Raw genomic sequence first — 15,239 nt, forward strand, 5'->3', positions numbered from 1 at the left:
CTCTACAAACATTAAAACCATATAATATATATATATGGTCAATTATTAAGTAAAAAATATATGAAACATACAACAGTATGATAATAATAAATAACATTAAATATGGAAAGAAGAGGAAGAAAAGGAAAGAGCCAAGTGGGTCAGAGGCACACGTTATGAGCAGGCAATTCCATGTGCCCACATGGATGAGGGAAAGAGTTAGAGAAGGAAGAAGAAGATGAAGAACAGGCAGCACAACAACATCAACTGAAACATCCAAAACCCAAAAAAAATAAAAAAAATCTAATTTTTCTCTGTTGTTTTACACTAGAGACATAATCATATACATAAGAGAAAAGATATAGAAAGGTTGAAAAAGAAGATGAAGGAAAGCAGTGATGGGTTTGTGAGGGCAGATCAGATTGATCTGAAGAGCATAGATGAACAGCTTGAGAGACACCTCAACAAGGTATTGATCATAGACAAGAAAAAGCGAACAGAAGAGGAAGATGTTGATCATGTTCATGTTCACACAAGTGCTACTTCTTCACCAACTTCCATTAAATTCAAAGGTGCTGGTGGGGTTACCTTCAAGAAGCAAAAGCAGGAGTGGGAGATTGATACTTCTAAACTAATCATCAAGAGTGTTATAGCACGTGGCACTTTTGGCACGGTTCATCGTGGTGTCTATGATGCCCAAGATGTTGCTGGTCAGTTTTTTTTTTTTTTTTTTTTTAATTTTAGTTTTTGGGATCAATTTCACTCATCAGATTCAGATGCTTAATTCCCCTCCCACCAAAGTTAAAGCAGGGGGATTTTATTTAAACATATATTTTCTCGTGATTTCCAACTCTTTTTTTTTTTTTCTTTCTTCTTCAAAATAAAGTTTTTGTTTTTATCTTCAACTAATGGATGCAGTTATAAAAGTTCCTAATTTTCAATTCAATTTCGCCAATTCCCTTGAGCTTCTGAATTTTCTTGAAAGGAGTTGACTTTTACAATGATGGGCCGTTTTTTTTTTTTTTTTTGGATCGATTCCTATGCAGTCCTTAATTCATGTCTGGGGTTGAATTTGTGGGAATAATTGTAACTTGGATGATGTTTTTAGCGTCTTAAAATCCATGTGATTCCAGGTTTTGGTCTTATGGTGCGGTGTATATAATTAAATACGGTGTTATTGTTTCGTTGGTTATTCTTTTGGTAGAATTAGTGGTTTTCCTTTTCTGCATTTCACTGATCACAGTTATTGTGACTACTTACTTAATGCTCAGTTAAATTGCTGGACTGGGGTGAAGAAGGCCAAAGGACAGAAGCTGAAGTTGCTTCCCTAAGGGCAGCATTTATACAGGAAGTTGCTGTTTGGCATAAACTTGATCATCCCAATGTCACAAAGGTTAGTTTCGATTTCTTTTCATTTGTTTGTGTTGTTGTTATTATTGCTTGTTGAGCTTGTGGTTTTAATGTTACACAGGCTAATATTATTTGCATATTATTTTTTATTTGTGGGGAGGGATCCATCCAAACATAGAACTTTTTGCCTTCTGAGGTCCTATGAACTTATCAGCTGAGGGTGTCATTTGCAAAAGAATGCAACTCAGTCCTTCTTTATAACTATACCTTTGCATATTATGTCTATGAGTACCTGCTTTCAGTTTTAGACTATCTTTGTTGTTGCTTACTTGCATATAATGTCTTTCAAGGGTGTCAAGTGATTAGGTCTTTTGCTAATTCTGTAATAGTCATGGATACAAAGTTATGTAGGTTAACTTTTCTGGGATTTCCTTCGTGTGTTGTCCCCATCTTCCCAACCCCCTTCTCTGTGCTCCCATCACTTGCATTCAACTTAAGTTTGCTTGCTACTGTTGAATGGGTTTCTTTCTTTCGATGTTGAGGGCAATTGTTATGATTTTTTTTTTAATCTTCATGGACATTGTTTTAAGAACTTAAGGTGTGCAGGTTGTCCTGTTATAATGTTATTCTAGAAATTTTTATTTGTGAAATATAAGAAACTCAAATATTTTATGAAAGTAATCTAGAAGTGAATCTTGTTATTGGAAATTCAAGTGTGAGGGAGGCACACATTAATTTAGAATAGACTGTATGATCACCATATAAGTGAACAACTTATATACTCATTGTCATGAGGTTTTGGGTTAGCCTATTTATTGTGCATTTTCACTTACCCATTGGTGGTGGTAGTTTTCCTCTATCATGGGCTTCCATGGTCACCTAACACTTATTATATTGAAAATTATTCCCAACATAAGCTGAACTGTCCTAGATATGTTTTTCTCTATTTTTGTTTCTGATTCTCTCTTGATAATCTAATTTTTAGTTAGTATATGGAACCTTAGAATAATTTTGACAGTAAGAGATGACATTGAATGAGATTGTTGTGATTTGTAAGTTGGAACAGATTAATCTGAGTCTGCCTGTAGAGAATCTTCACAGAAATATCATTGCATAGCTAGCGGCATTGGCTACAGATAATATTCCCTTATTAACAAGATAGAGCTTGAATTCAAGAGTTTTAAGATGATCCTTAGTTGAATGTATTTTAACATATTTAGTTTATTTCTTTCTTTTTATAAAAAGCAGTTTTGTAGAAATCTCTGTTGACTATAGCCTATTCATTACAAGTTGATTATAAGAGAAGTAACTTGACTACAGCCTTTCCAATAAAAGTATAGAACTCTAATTTTATCATGCTAATCTGTTATACTCGGTTGATCTTAAGAATGAATACTGATAACTTTATATAAAATAGTCGTTTTTGGTATTATCATTCAATGCATTATTTATTGCAACTTCAGAGTGCTCTAAACTTGAACTAGTCTTTTAGGTTGGAGGATGAAAACGGATGTGAATAGGCATTTTCCATTTTGGTTCAGCGTCTCTGCTTCTGTTGAACAAAGCTTGTAAATAAATAAGCCAGCCTACCAACATTTTTTGAAATTTACTTATCATGAAAGCTTTAAGTCTTCAGGTTTCTATAATTTACGTTGAATCTGTTCTTTGGAAGAATTGATATGTTTATTACTGTTTTCTCCTCTAAATGAACTCCAACCGTTTCTGATTGAAGAAAAGATATCCTGTATCTTCATTACATCTAAGTCCATTATTTGATATGCTGGGGTGTCTTGTTCTTTGTCCTACCCTTTTCTGGGACAAAGATGCACATAGGTATAGAGAACAAGTATGATCATGGCCCTCTTTTTTCTTTTTCTTCATGACATTTTCTCTTTCTTGTACTATCTTGTGATATTTTGCAGTTAATTTGAGGGTATAATGCACTTTTGCATGCAAGCATTTTTATTCTGAAACTATATATGTTTTCCATGTTTAGTTTATAGGGGCAACAATGGGGTCTTCAGAATTGCAGATACAAACTGATAATGGTCTAATTAGCATGCCAAGCAATGTTTGTTGTGTTGTTGTGGAGTATCTTGCTGGAGGTACGCTGAAATCATATCTAATAAAGAACAGGAGGAGGAAGTTAGCTTTTAAGGTTGTCATCCAGCTGGCACTTGATCTTGCAAGAGGGTATTTGTCTATTTTAATTGTGGTTTAGCAGGTTGGGAACAATAATTGTCCCGTGATTCTTCTATGTAACTAGAATTCACTTGGTTTTACAGGCTGAGTTACCTTCACTCTCAGAAGATTGTCCATAGAGATGTAAAGACAGAGAACATGCTGTTGGACAAGACACGCACAGTAAAAATTGCTGATTTTGGGGTTGCACGTGTCGAGGCATCAAATCCTAATGATATGACTGGGGAGACTGGTACTCTTGGTTATATGGCTCCAGAGGTGTGTAGTCACTACCTATGAAAAAAAAAAACCTTTACAAATTAGAAATCATTGTACTAGCATGTATGCCATAGTGGAAGCTTTAGTGCAAAGGCGTGCAGTGTCCAAATATATTTCATCTGTTTCTCCAGTGAGGATAAATGATGACCTTAAAAGTGGCAGCTAATGATGTGTGAAACTGTGAATAAGAAAAGAAAAAGATGAGATAAAAGTTTTTAATTTGATCAAAGAGAAAGCCTTTGTAATTGACTATTCATTTTTTTGTTTTCCCAATGGGGGTGTGGCTTATACAGGTTTTAAATGGCAACCCCTATAACAGGAAATGTGATGTGTACAGTTTTGGTATCTGTTTATGGGAGACATATTGTTGTGACATGCCATATCCTGACCTAAGTTTCTCAGAAATTACTTCAGCCGTTGTTCGCCAGGTATATTTGCTACTCTTTTTGAGTTATTGTCTCACTTGAGCAATGCATGTTTATCAGTGTGGAATTTTCTCTTGGAATGTTAGAATTTGAGACCAGAAATACCAAGATGTTGCCCAAATTCTCTAGCACATGTAATGAAGAAATGCTGGGATGCCACTCCAGATAAGCGGCCAGAGATGGATGAGGTAGTTTCCATGCTGGAGGCCATTGACACATCAAAAGGTGGAGGTATGATCCCACTTGATCAACAGCAAGGTTGTCTTTGCTTCCGCAAATATAGAGGACCTTGAAGTTACTATATTCTTTAGTCCAGCAAACAATTTGGTTATAGTGGTTTTTCACTATTTGAAAAATCAATATGTATCTATGGTGAGAAAACAGGAATTTGGATGGATAATGAGTCATGACAGAAATACACAGTAGTGGTTATAGGTAGGAGGTGCTGATGACATGTCAAAAGCCTTGGATGTGTAAAGCTGTACCTCTGGTTTTCTTTTACCCTTACCTTTTTTCCCCCTCCTTGGTTTGGGTTTTGTTGGTATGGTGGGTATTAATTTCAGCTTGGCAATGTTGCCGGATTGGCCTTGTAACTTTCTAGCAGGATCTTCATTATACTGTTGCAAACTTGCAATCATAATTTATGTGATTAAATTGGATACATTTGCTTTGTATTCTAATCTCTACTCCCTTTCAGAATGTTCACTTGTCAATATAGAGTGGAGTGAAAGAAAGAAAAAAATCAAAATCAAAATCTATATTTCACTCCATTCCTCTTTAATTACACTCAAGGAAGCACGAACACTTGTAAAAAGAGGAAGAGTCGTGTCCGACACGCTCCGACATGGTGACGGACACGCGATCAACTTTTTCCGACACGTTGACCATTCCGACACGCGAATTTAACCGTGTCCGACACGGTCAAATGGCATTTTTGTAATTTTTTTTAATTTTTTTTTTTTAAAAAAAAATTAAAATATATTAATAAATCTTCCACACGATCATATCAATTTTATTTTTTTGTCTTTTTTCTCCTTAAGTAGATAAGAGATCATCTCAGCATCATTGTTGTCAATTTCTATCACGCTCTTGTTGTATCTCCTTCTCTTTGATCTCTCTAATATGATTTGATCTCTCTATCTGATATTATATCTCTTTCTCATCCCAGTTCTTATTTTTTTTATTAAAGCTTCCATCTTTATAACGTGAGTATTATTAATTTAGTTTCATTTTTTTGTTAAACTATTAAATATTAAATGAAATATACACTATATAAATTAAAAATATTATTTAATATTAAAACGTGTCTTTAACGTGTCGAAATTCATAATTTTTTAGGATTGACGTGTGGGAGTGTCGTGTCGTGTCATGTGTCGTATCGGTGTTACATAGATTACACTTTCATAAAATATGACAAAAAAATATATTTATTAATGATAAATATATTTTAAAATTCTCATGTGTAAATCATGTAATAAATGTAAGATAAGACTATATCTATTATAACCCTAGACAAATGGCTCTTATCCTACCCTAAACTCCGTATACACCGAGAGCTTTATTGCATTCTCAAAATCAAATCTCGGTAAAGCTCAAATGAGTATTTTCCTCTACAACAATGCAACAACCGCTGTAATAATCAAAAGTAATTCTACAACAACCCTATGATTTTTATTTTTTATTTTTTACTTTTGTTATGACAACCCTATGATTTCAACAATACAAAATAAGTTATTTTGTAAAAAGAAAATAAAAAAAGTAAGAGACTTCGGTGTATTGAACAGCTTCTTTTTTTCATTTCACTTTCTGTGTCTTCCTTTCAATCCATGCAGAAATCATACGTTTGAGCAATCTGGGGTTGAGGTATCTTCGTCCCAGTTTGTTGTTCGATAGAAAGCGGCATAGAGGAGGAGCTGCACCAATCCAGAAAGTGCTCCCAAGCCATTTGGAATCTAGCATTCAAAGATTTAATTGGAAATCATAATCACCACCTAAAATCATTCATTTTTCACATTACATTTATCACAATGTTATTTTTTTACCTTATTTTCATGACTTTCTACCGCACACCTTTTTTTTTAATTTTTTTTTCAAAAAATAAAAAGAAAAAAGAATTTATTTTTTTATTCTTTGCCTAATAAAGAGTAAAGTAAAATTTTCAAAATACTCAACACTATCTATTATCTTTCTTTCTTTTTTGAATAAATCACTTCCCGTCATGGTACAGCTAGTTCTCCCTTGAACACCATAACATGAATATTTCAGCTCGAACATGATTATCTCCCGACGAGAATGCACATGGTTCATCCAAAAAAAGAAGAAAGAAAAATCAATAGTGTTGAGTATTTTGAAAATTTTACTATTATATCTTGTATTTTTTTTTTTCAAACTAGAACCAAAATTAAGTAATAGGTAATAACAGATTACCACAACGAATGGATCCCATTTAAGGAGTGCATAAACCATCCAGACGAGTCCATTGGCGAAGTTAGCGAGTGAAAGTAAGAACGGCATGTACTTGACGCTCTTTGTTTTAATTACTTGACGCTGCTCTTTGTTTTTTCCATCAAAATAAAAAAGAAGACAGTTAATTAAAAAAAATAATAATAATAATTATATAAACTGAAAATAAAACCAAAGTAAAAAAAAAAAAAAAATCGGTACGAAACATATATTAAGAATGTACCATGACAGTTAAGGGTGAAAAGTACATAAGGACGTTGAAGACTATGCATATGAGTCCAACAATCAAGGTTCTTTGCTTGAGGGTGTGAACAGCGTACATGACTATAAATATCACCAACACAAGGAAGATGACTTCAGCTAGAAGTGCTATGAGGATCTTCTTCTGAAATTGGTTAAATTCGTTCAATCCAACCAGCAATTAAGACAAAATAATTACAGTATATTAAGTTAGTTAAAGAATAAAATAGGGTTCTAGTTTGAGGTGTTTCTCACACGCTTATTCCATGTTGAGAATGCGAAGAAGATTGAAGTGTAGAAGATCTCTAGGAAGAAGCCAAAGCCATTTATTGTGACGACAAGAGTGTTATGTTTACTTACAAAGGGCATTCCATAGAATGACCACATTGCACAATTGAGTATAGTCACAACATATGGATCTGGCTTGAAATCTTGCACTGATTTTGCCTTCCATATTTTCATAAATGTAGGCCTACAAATTAGAAATATTTGTCATTGTCAGCATTAATCCATCCATATATAAATATAAGAATGGGGAGAGAGAGAGAGAGAGATTTACACAGGAGACATGAATAAACAAAATGAGATTATATTTCCTGCAAATAAAATAGCAATGAATATATTAGAAACTCTTCGTCCACCAAAAACAAAAACAAAAAGGTTAGATGGTTATATAGTTTTGAGTTTGTATTAGTTAAATTAAATAGTTCCATGTCCTTTTTTTTTTTTCCCTTAATTCTATTAGTTTGAAATGATTACCTTGAAAATATTTAGAAAGAAGTCACATGATGTTAGAAATTGAACTACTTGTTATTTATTTGCTAATAAATAAAATAAAAAAAAATTCTGAAATGGAAGTAAAAAAAGAAAGATGGAAGAAAACGGGAAAAATGCATGAGATTTTCCTGCACCAACCAATTATTCCAATGGCGGTTCTTATTGCATCCGTGTTAACCATGGCTGCAACTTTCAAAGAAGAAACTAAAAAAAAAAGGGTGAAAACTGATTAAGAAGAAAGTAAATGAAAATGGTTAACTAAACAAAATTTTCATATTAATTTGTACTGAGGTATATGCTATATATAGTTATACCAACATTTAACTATTTTTGGGTTGTGAAGTGTTCTTACGGTAACGTACTTGGTTTAAAGTGCTGATTTGTGAACTTGCGTCTTAGCCACATGCAGGTACTGTTTGTACGGGACAGCACTAGTGTCTAATGTCTATAGCCACAAAACACTCAGCCCGACAATAACATAGAACATAAGTAACTCGTGCTTTTCCAGAATCACAAATTTTAGCAAAGCCCTTGATAGATAGCTTCTAACGTCTCCTTGACACGCGTCCCAAGCAAATGAGATAAGTTTTAAGAGTTTTTGACCTTTCTCTTCAGTGACTCCCCTCAACTCTCAACCTCCATTTCCAATACATTCGAGTGAGGTATCATATCATATCACCCACTAATAACTGTAGTATCTTCTAACACATTTTAGTCACAGACTCCCAGTTTTAAGATTATGCCAAACTTATTCACCTTATACCGATATTTGACGACATTCATAATTATAACGAGTTACAATCGAGTGTACAACATCAACCAATTGCACTACTTTCATTATGTCGAAAGAAAATTTGTTCTTATGGTTGTTTACTTGTCATTGTTGTTTTTTTTCCTCCAGGGTGAATACTTGTGATTGCTATTTTAGTACGTAGTAAAATGAGAATCTTTAAATTGGTTGAGTATAAATGTTCGATGAGCACACCACTGCAATAATTTTGTTTAGTGAATATACACCAGTGCAACAGTTTGCTTGGTTTCTTTCGAATTACCACTAATAAAGAACAAATTTTATCAATTTAACTTCTGCGAGATTAAATAACTCTCTTTAAGTGATCTTAAAGATGCATTCTCCATTTTCATATCTGTTCTACTTATTTAGAAGAATTAAAAAATCCAAACCCAAGACGTCGTTGTCAAGGTGCAATCACACCTTCTTTGGAGCTTGACCACCGAGCTAACCGCTTGTATTAACAAAAAGATTAATCTAACAGTTAATAAATAACCAAACAGACCATTGTATTAGCGTATCGGTTGCACCCTCTGACTTAAGTAGAAATGGAAGGAAGACAAAAAAAAAAAAAAAAAAAACGGAGAAAAAAAAAAAAAAACTCAAAGCTTCACCTTGTATGCAAGGATTTATTATGATTTATCAGAAATGCAGTTACTGCGGTAATTTTCCTTACTTTGCCCTTTCCCAGTTTAGCTTGAGGCGACTGAAAAAATGCATTTACCAATTAGACGCGGAACAAAAGCTTACCTATGCTTAGAGCAAGCAAGGAGGGAAGGGAAACACTTCCCCCTCCGCTTGTTTCTTTAAAAATCTTCCAAGCATAGGGTTAAATCACTTTTATCCTCCGTTCCCCTTCTTCCAACTCATTCAAACATAACAATAACGAAATCAAATTTGAGAATCTTAAAAGAGAAAGCAGACGCTTGATTAGAAGAACTCTATTTTTTTTTTTGGAATAAAGAAGAACTCTAAATATTGCTTCAGCTCCGATTAATTATAGAATGCAGCTTAAAGAACTTTCGTATCATACAAGAGGTATGAAAGTCTATTGGCAGTCACTGACCAAATAAATATACACTCATCTGAACATCATATATAAAATTCATACCTTAACATCGAATTAACACATATTCCTTTTGTTTGGTAGTCGCAATATGCTAATTTTGTTCTCGCTATTAGCATTATTTACCTTGCCACTGGCATTCATTCCTCTGGGATTCACAATTGCATACGTTCATATCACAAGCAAAAGACTTCCGTTTGGGTCTTTGGAACCACAGATTGACAAGAAAGAAGGATAAAATGCAACTAGGTGCACCTTTGAGACTTTGACCACAATTGTTTACAGAAAAAGAACACCCATCCAACTCCCAAACAATAATTTGAAGTGGTAAGAGAAATCTTAAAGCCAGATGCCACTTAGTGAAACAGAATTCAGTTCAAGTACAAACATCTAACAGATTCTACAAAGCTGTTCTTTAGGAAAGAGCAGAGCAGAAGAAAAATTATGTCCCAATGTTTAGGTCTCACATTCCATACTGACTAGACAAAGTTTTCATTTCTTTTGCAGGCAACAAAGATTCTGAGAAAAAACACCTGAAGCTCAAATACCTCAGTCACATACATGGTTTATTTCTTCTCAGCATTGTCCTCCAGCTCCCTCCTCAGCTGAAGAGAGAAATCATCGCTAACATCATCGTCATCCCAATCGTCTTCCCACTGTTGAGTCACCTCTTTCCCTTCCTCCTTGTCATCCCACTCTGCATGTTGCATACCAATAAGGACATAACAAAGTGCAAAAAAAAGGATGAACTGTCAGAATGTGAGAACATGGTCAGAATTACCCAAGTTCCAGTTTTTTCCAATCCCAAAAGCAAACCAAGTTGGATAAGCAGTCTCTAATACCAGAAGGATGTTGAAACACCAGCTTTAACAAAAAAAAATTTAAAAAAAGGCAAAGAAATTAGGGTGGCGGGGGAGGAGGAAATACTGGCATCAGAAATAACAAAACATGAAAAGAAGGGAAAAGTGATTGTCATTTCCAATGACAAAACAGTGTGTCCTTTTAAGTGAAATAGAGTGTTTCACTTATAAAAAACTCCCTATACCATTTTTTCCCTTTCCCTTGTCCCTTTTTCACACTTCACTTATTGGTTTTTCCTAAAACAAAAAAACCAAGTCCACCCTCACCGTCTCTCTGCCCAGTTGCCGCCGGCAAACCTCAACTGCACCTTGACCATTGTTAACGAGAAGACCGACAAAAAATTACCAGGTTCAAGCTATCCGGGTTCTCTGTGTTACTGGAGGGTTAGCCTTTCTTCTTCTGATATTCTTCTGTGCATTTACAGTGACCTTGCTTTCATCATCATCTTTCTACACTTGCTCATTGCTAATAGCAACTAGCTTCAACCTGGTATTTTCTGGGTTCATATTAAGTTTTTTAAAATTAAGTTTTGGGTTTAAATAAGGCGAGCCTGGAGCTGTGGTAAAGCTGCTCCTTTGTGACTGAAAGGTCACAAGTTTGAATCCAGAAAGTAGTCTCTTTGCAAATATGCAAAGGTAAGACTGCGTACAAGGATTGTCTTCCCCCCAATCCTCGCTAGTTGGTTTTTAAAAGGGAGTGATTTTTTGAAGTTTTGGGTTTAGGGTTTTCCCTCGTTCGTTGAAGTATGAGATTAATCATTAATCCCCAAGGAAATGGAATGGAGATTATTCTTCTCTAAAACAATTTCAGATGAAGATGAATTAAGATGGTTTGTTATGATGAAGATTTTGAACAAAGAAAGGTAAAGTTACTGATGGATGGCTTATGTATATTTATAACGTCAGAGGCCAAGCAAGCCAAATTGGGAGTAAATCGCTCGCTTGCGCATGTGTGTAATTTTTAACAGAGATGAAATAGTAAAGTTGGTTGATGCCATTGCTGATTGCTCTGTGTATCAGGCCCAACCTGGAGCTCTAATGCAATAAAGGTGAATGAGAGAAAAGAGAGAGAAAGAAAAGTAAGGAAAACAAGATAAAATATCGATTAGGTTTAAAAAGGGTAGTGGAGAGTGCAATCTTGTGAGGGTGAATTATCAGGGATAGGGTAAGGAAGCATTTTTTTAAGTGAAATCCAGTCGTTTCACTTAAAAGGACATAGTGATACATCATTTTAAACAACAAACACTTTTCCCTGAAAAGAAATACCAGATTTATGCCCTATAAGTGACAACACGATCAACAACTCAATACCAATCCATGAGTCATGACATGACACAGAGACATACATAACACAAGGCAAAGTAAATAGTTATTTAGATAAGCTAAGCTTGGAATGTGAACCATTAAGACAATATATAGTTTGAATGACGGTTATCTTCCATGAAAGCTAAACCTAAGTGTAAATCTCCAATTCTTCCTGAGAAAAATTTACACATTAATTTGGGAATGCAAAATTTTTAGCCTGACCGATGCTTGTAATTCTTAAGAACAAAGTTAGGCTTTTGCTTTCTCAACATCTAAAGTGAGCGTTGTCAAAAATTTCATGGATGAATTTGGGGGTTTATTATATAACTAATGAATGTTAAGCAAAGCATTTGAGATCGATTTTCTTGTGAACAAATTCGATTTCCCATAAAGTTAAATCGAAAGAACGGGCAATATATTGCAATAATGATTTCAGGGGTGAAAGTTTTAAAGAGTGAAATGATTTGGAGTTACCTTCATTGATTTCGAACTCTTCGAACTCGTCATCGTCTTCGAATAGATCAATCTTGACGTCCTCGGAGACCGGTTTTGGTTCGGTGGCCATTGGATAAACCGCAATCTCAAAAACCCTAAAATGGAATTGAAAAAGCTTAAGATGAGAAGTGATTAGAATGGAAAGAGCAAAACCCCAAATACAATTTACTTAGCGCAGTGAGTTCACACTCCGGACCGATCACTAATTACCTTAAACTTAAAAATAAAATAAAATAACTAATAGTAATAATATTAGAAAAATATTTTTATTTTTGGTGCAGAAATTTTTTTTATACCACATTCAGATAATTCACTAATATTTTTTTCTCTTTATAATATAATTCACTCACTTTTATAAGTCTGGAAAAAAAAAATTTGCAGTAAAAAAAAAATTATAAACCTTAATTATAATAAGGAAAAATTATTTTCTAAAACTATGTCATTTGGAGGGCGAAGAGAATTAATGAGGGGTATTTTAATAATTTTATTTGTTTCTTTATTATATAAATTTTATTAAAGAATCATTTATTAATTTTCTTAATCCTTAAAACTACATAATTTTAGTGTTGCATGAAATAACTTTATATCAAATAACATGAGAAGCAATAAACTTTAATAATAAAGTGATGGTTTATATTGGTATCAAAATTAATGACCAAGTGATTATAATGGTATCGAGTTTGAGTTTGATCACATTCTTCTCATAAATATTTAATTATGAAATTTTTTACCTTCATTTAAATTGAAACGAAATGACAATATCGCAATATTTGAAATGAGAACATAGAAAATTGTCTAAAAATAAAAAAGAATGACATCATATATGTAAATTGAGAAATAATAATTAGATGTACAATTAAAAAAGAATCATGTATCATATCTTAAAAAAAAAAATTGTGTGTCATTAGTAGGGGTGAAAGTGGGTTGGGACATTCTACAAGGACATACAGCCTAGCCAATTATATATAGTCAAATAAAACAAGTTCGAACTTTTTAAAAAGCCAATTTAGAAAATATGCCATAAGGACCAAATGTTGGTAGCTCAGTTGATATATGAGAGCTAAGCAGGTGGGGTGAGAGCATCTGTTCGAATCTCTCCAATACCACATTTGGGAGGGGTTTAAAGCCTTAATCCTAGATCCGCCCCAAATCGGATTAGTTGCGAAGCAATGAACTGATTGAAATATTTCCATAAAAAAAGAAAATAGGCCATAAGCTTTTTTTTACATGTCGGGTCTTTAAGCTTATAGGTCGGCCTGTATTATATTATTTATTTTAAATAAAATAATATTATTTATAGTAGTACCAAATGGTGATAGTTCACTTGGTGTATGTGAGCTGAGTAAGTGTATGTGAGCTGAGTAGGTGGTAGAAGGACCTAGGTTCGATCCCCCACCAATACTACCTTTGGAAATGACATAAGATTTGTATTAACCTCTACATTAGCATCAAAATCAACATTCAGTGCTGGAGGAAGAGTTATTGATGTTTATCGTTCTATCTTGGCTGAAGATATCATCCAAACTTTAATATATAGTGGAGATTAATTGATTATGTAATAAGTATGATTTGAGGAAAAAATATAAGGTATAAAAAGGTTTTTGTTTTTAATCTTTTTTTTTCTATTCTTTAATCTTGTTTTTTTTTTCTATATTTACAAATTATTTGCCAACTTATGTAACCTTGTAATTGTATTCGGAGGGAAAAGAAGATGATGAAAAGTTTTTGGCTACTACAAGCATCATGATGCATTTATTTGATTCATGCAGTTATTTTAATTTACATAGTATGGATTGATTTGTTGGATATGATGAAATATATGTTATTTAGTTTAAGCATCTTGCTTATGAAAGTGACTTAAATGCAGAATGTGATAAGTTGTTGTTGTTATTAAAGGTTTTGTTTGAACATTGAAATTGTGGTTTTTGTTTTAACAACAAAATTTGAGTATTTTGTGAAGTTGATTCATGTTCTGCTTGGAAGTTAAAAATTAACAGGCTAACGGGCCAAGCCATTTGTTTATAAATGGATCAGACCAGGCTAACAGTTAGACTCGTAATATGCTATCGGATCAGGTCAAATTGAAATTTTTTGTCATAAGCATAGGCTTTTGGGATAAAGCTCGGCCCAACCCAGCTGACTTTCACCCCTAGTCATTAGTATTGGCAAATAAAAAGGAAAGAATAAAAATAATAAATGTTATACTTTTTTTTTGCAATATTAGTTGCATATAATTTATAAATTATATAATTCATACAAGGGATCTTAAATCATTGATAAGAAAAAAAAACGGTATATAAAAAGTTATAGTTATGTTAGTCATGTAAGAATTTTTAAGTTTAAATATAATACTCCCTCCCAGTAATTCTCAAAGAGGTTTGGGGGTTTACCCTGATCACATGGGAAACTGATGTCTAACCTCACATAAACTTTTATGTACTAAAAAAATCATTTTATGATGTTAACGATGGGATAATGAATAAGAGGTCGTTTGTTTAAGCTTTTAGAAAAGGTAACTTTTATCACTTTCTTATTTTAAAAGTACATTTTACAAAAGTTAAAGTTTTTTATATTTTTATAAAAATATTTAGATTTTAAAAAAAATATTTGACTTTTGACTTCTGCTTTTTGGAGAAGTTAAAATTTTTAACTTCTGAAAAAAGTAGATTTTTGGCTTTTTTTATGACTTCTTCTTTTTTTAAAAGCAGACATCTAAACGAACAAAAACAAAAAACAAAAAGTGCTTTTTTGCTTGAAAAAAAAGTTCATCCAAACGGGCTCTAAGTGTTATTGTAAAGAACTAAATCAATCCAAAACTTAAACTATTGTGTGAGATTACATTAATGACTTTATATATTTCTAACACGCCCTTCACATGAGAGACCATTGAGCTTGAAAGATGGATGATGCATCAGACCCAGTCTATATGGGCTAAGAAACTCCGCAAGACTTAATTAATTATTAATTAAATAAGATGCTATTATGTCATAATGTAGTTTTTGAGTTGAATTGATTTTTTATAATTAGAA

General features: G+C 33.2%; 3 protein-coding genes across 4 annotated transcripts; 1 reads left to right on the forward strand and 2 right to left on the reverse strand.

Moving 5' to 3' along the window:
• The first annotated feature begins 119 nt into the window (after nucleotides 1–119).
• Nucleotides 120–4,868, forward strand: LOC133298779 (serine/threonine-protein kinase STY13-like). Of its 2 annotated transcripts, XM_061498118.1 has the most exons (7): nucleotides 120–490; nucleotides 575–689; nucleotides 1,251–1,372; nucleotides 3,326–3,522; nucleotides 3,615–3,789; nucleotides 4,083–4,217; nucleotides 4,301–4,868. In XM_061498118.1, the coding sequence occupies exons 1-7, from the start codon at nucleotides 362–364 to the stop codon at nucleotides 4,505–4,507; spliced, it is 1,080 nt and encodes a 359-aa protein (XP_061354102.1). In that variant the 5' UTR covers nucleotides 120–361; the 3' UTR covers nucleotides 4,508–4,868. The 2 variants fall into 2 exon arrangements, with proteins under 2 accessions (XP_061354102.1, XP_061354101.1); XM_061498117.1 differs by having other exon boundaries at nucleotides 120–689.
• A 1,161-nt stretch (nucleotides 4,869–6,029) lies between these two features.
• Nucleotides 6,030–7,875, reverse strand: LOC133298787 (bidirectional sugar transporter SWEET5). Its single transcript, XM_061498129.1, has 6 exons — nucleotides 7,833–7,875; nucleotides 7,477–7,513; nucleotides 7,173–7,389; nucleotides 6,901–7,062; nucleotides 6,642–6,761; nucleotides 6,030–6,166 (listed from the first exon to the last, which is right to left on the reverse strand). Exons 1-6 carry the CDS (start codon nucleotides 7,873–7,875, stop codon nucleotides 6,050–6,052), a joined length of 696 nt encoding a protein of 231 aa, XP_061354113.1. The 3' UTR covers nucleotides 6,030–6,049.
• Nucleotides 7,876–9,878: 2,003 nt separating this feature from the next.
• On the reverse strand, nucleotides 9,879–12,393 carry LOC133298782 (protein DSS1 HOMOLOG ON CHROMOSOME V-like). The gene is made up of 2 exons (XM_061498124.1): nucleotides 12,190–12,393; nucleotides 9,879–10,247 (listed from the first exon to the last, which is right to left on the reverse strand). The coding sequence occupies exons 1-2, from the start codon at nucleotides 12,278–12,280 to the stop codon at nucleotides 10,117–10,119; spliced, it is 222 nt and encodes a 73-aa protein (XP_061354108.1). The 5' UTR covers nucleotides 12,281–12,393; the 3' UTR covers nucleotides 9,879–10,116.
• Between the last annotated feature and the right edge of the window lie 2,846 nt (nucleotides 12,394–15,239).

The sequence above is a fragment of the Gastrolobium bilobum genome, unplaced genomic scaffold (assembly GCF_033153095.1).
Source record: "Gastrolobium bilobum isolate Gb01-03AN ecotype WA unplaced genomic scaffold, APGP_CSIRO_Gbil_v1 utg18356, whole genome shotgun sequence".
In the NCBI taxonomy this organism is placed as follows: Eukaryota; Viridiplantae; Streptophyta; class Magnoliopsida; order Fabales; family Fabaceae; genus Gastrolobium; species Gastrolobium bilobum.

What these genes read in the sequence shown, in the direction of transcription:
- LOC133298779 (XM_061498117.1), top strand. Translation starts at nt 362, where the DNA reads ATGAAGGAAAGCAGTGATGGGTTTGTGAGGGCAGATCAGATTGATCTG. An exon ending in TGATGCCCAAGATGTTGCTG is followed by an intron (nt 690 to 1,250) that starts GTCAGTTTTTTT and finishes CTTAATGCTCAG; the next exon opens with TTAAATTGCTGGACTGGGGT. An exon ending in ATCATCCCAATGTCACAAAG is followed by an intron (nt 1,373 to 3,325) that starts GTTAGTTTCGAT and finishes TTCCATGTTTAG; the next exon opens with TTTATAGGGGCAACAATGGG.
- LOC133298787 (XM_061498129.1), bottom strand. Translation starts at nt 7,875, where the DNA reads ATGGTTAACACGGATGCAATAAGAACCGCCATTGGAATAATTG. An exon ending in AACCGCCATTGGAATAATTG is followed by an intron (nt 7,514 to 7,832) that starts GTTGGTGCAGGA and finishes TTTTATTTGCAG; the next exon opens with GAAATATAATCTCATTTTGT. An exon ending in TGTTTATTCATGTCTCCTGT is followed by an intron (nt 7,390 to 7,476) that starts GTAAATCTCTCT and finishes TCTAATTTGTAG; the next exon opens with GCCTACATTTATGAAAATAT.
- LOC133298782 (XM_061498124.1), bottom strand. Translation starts at nt 12,280, where the DNA reads ATGGCCACCGAACCAAAACCGGTCTCCGAGGACGTCAAGATTGATCTA. An exon ending in AGAGTTCGAAATCAATGAAG is followed by an intron (nt 10,248 to 12,189) that starts GTAACTCCAAAT and finishes TGCAACATGCAG; the next exon opens with AGTGGGATGACAAGGAGGAA.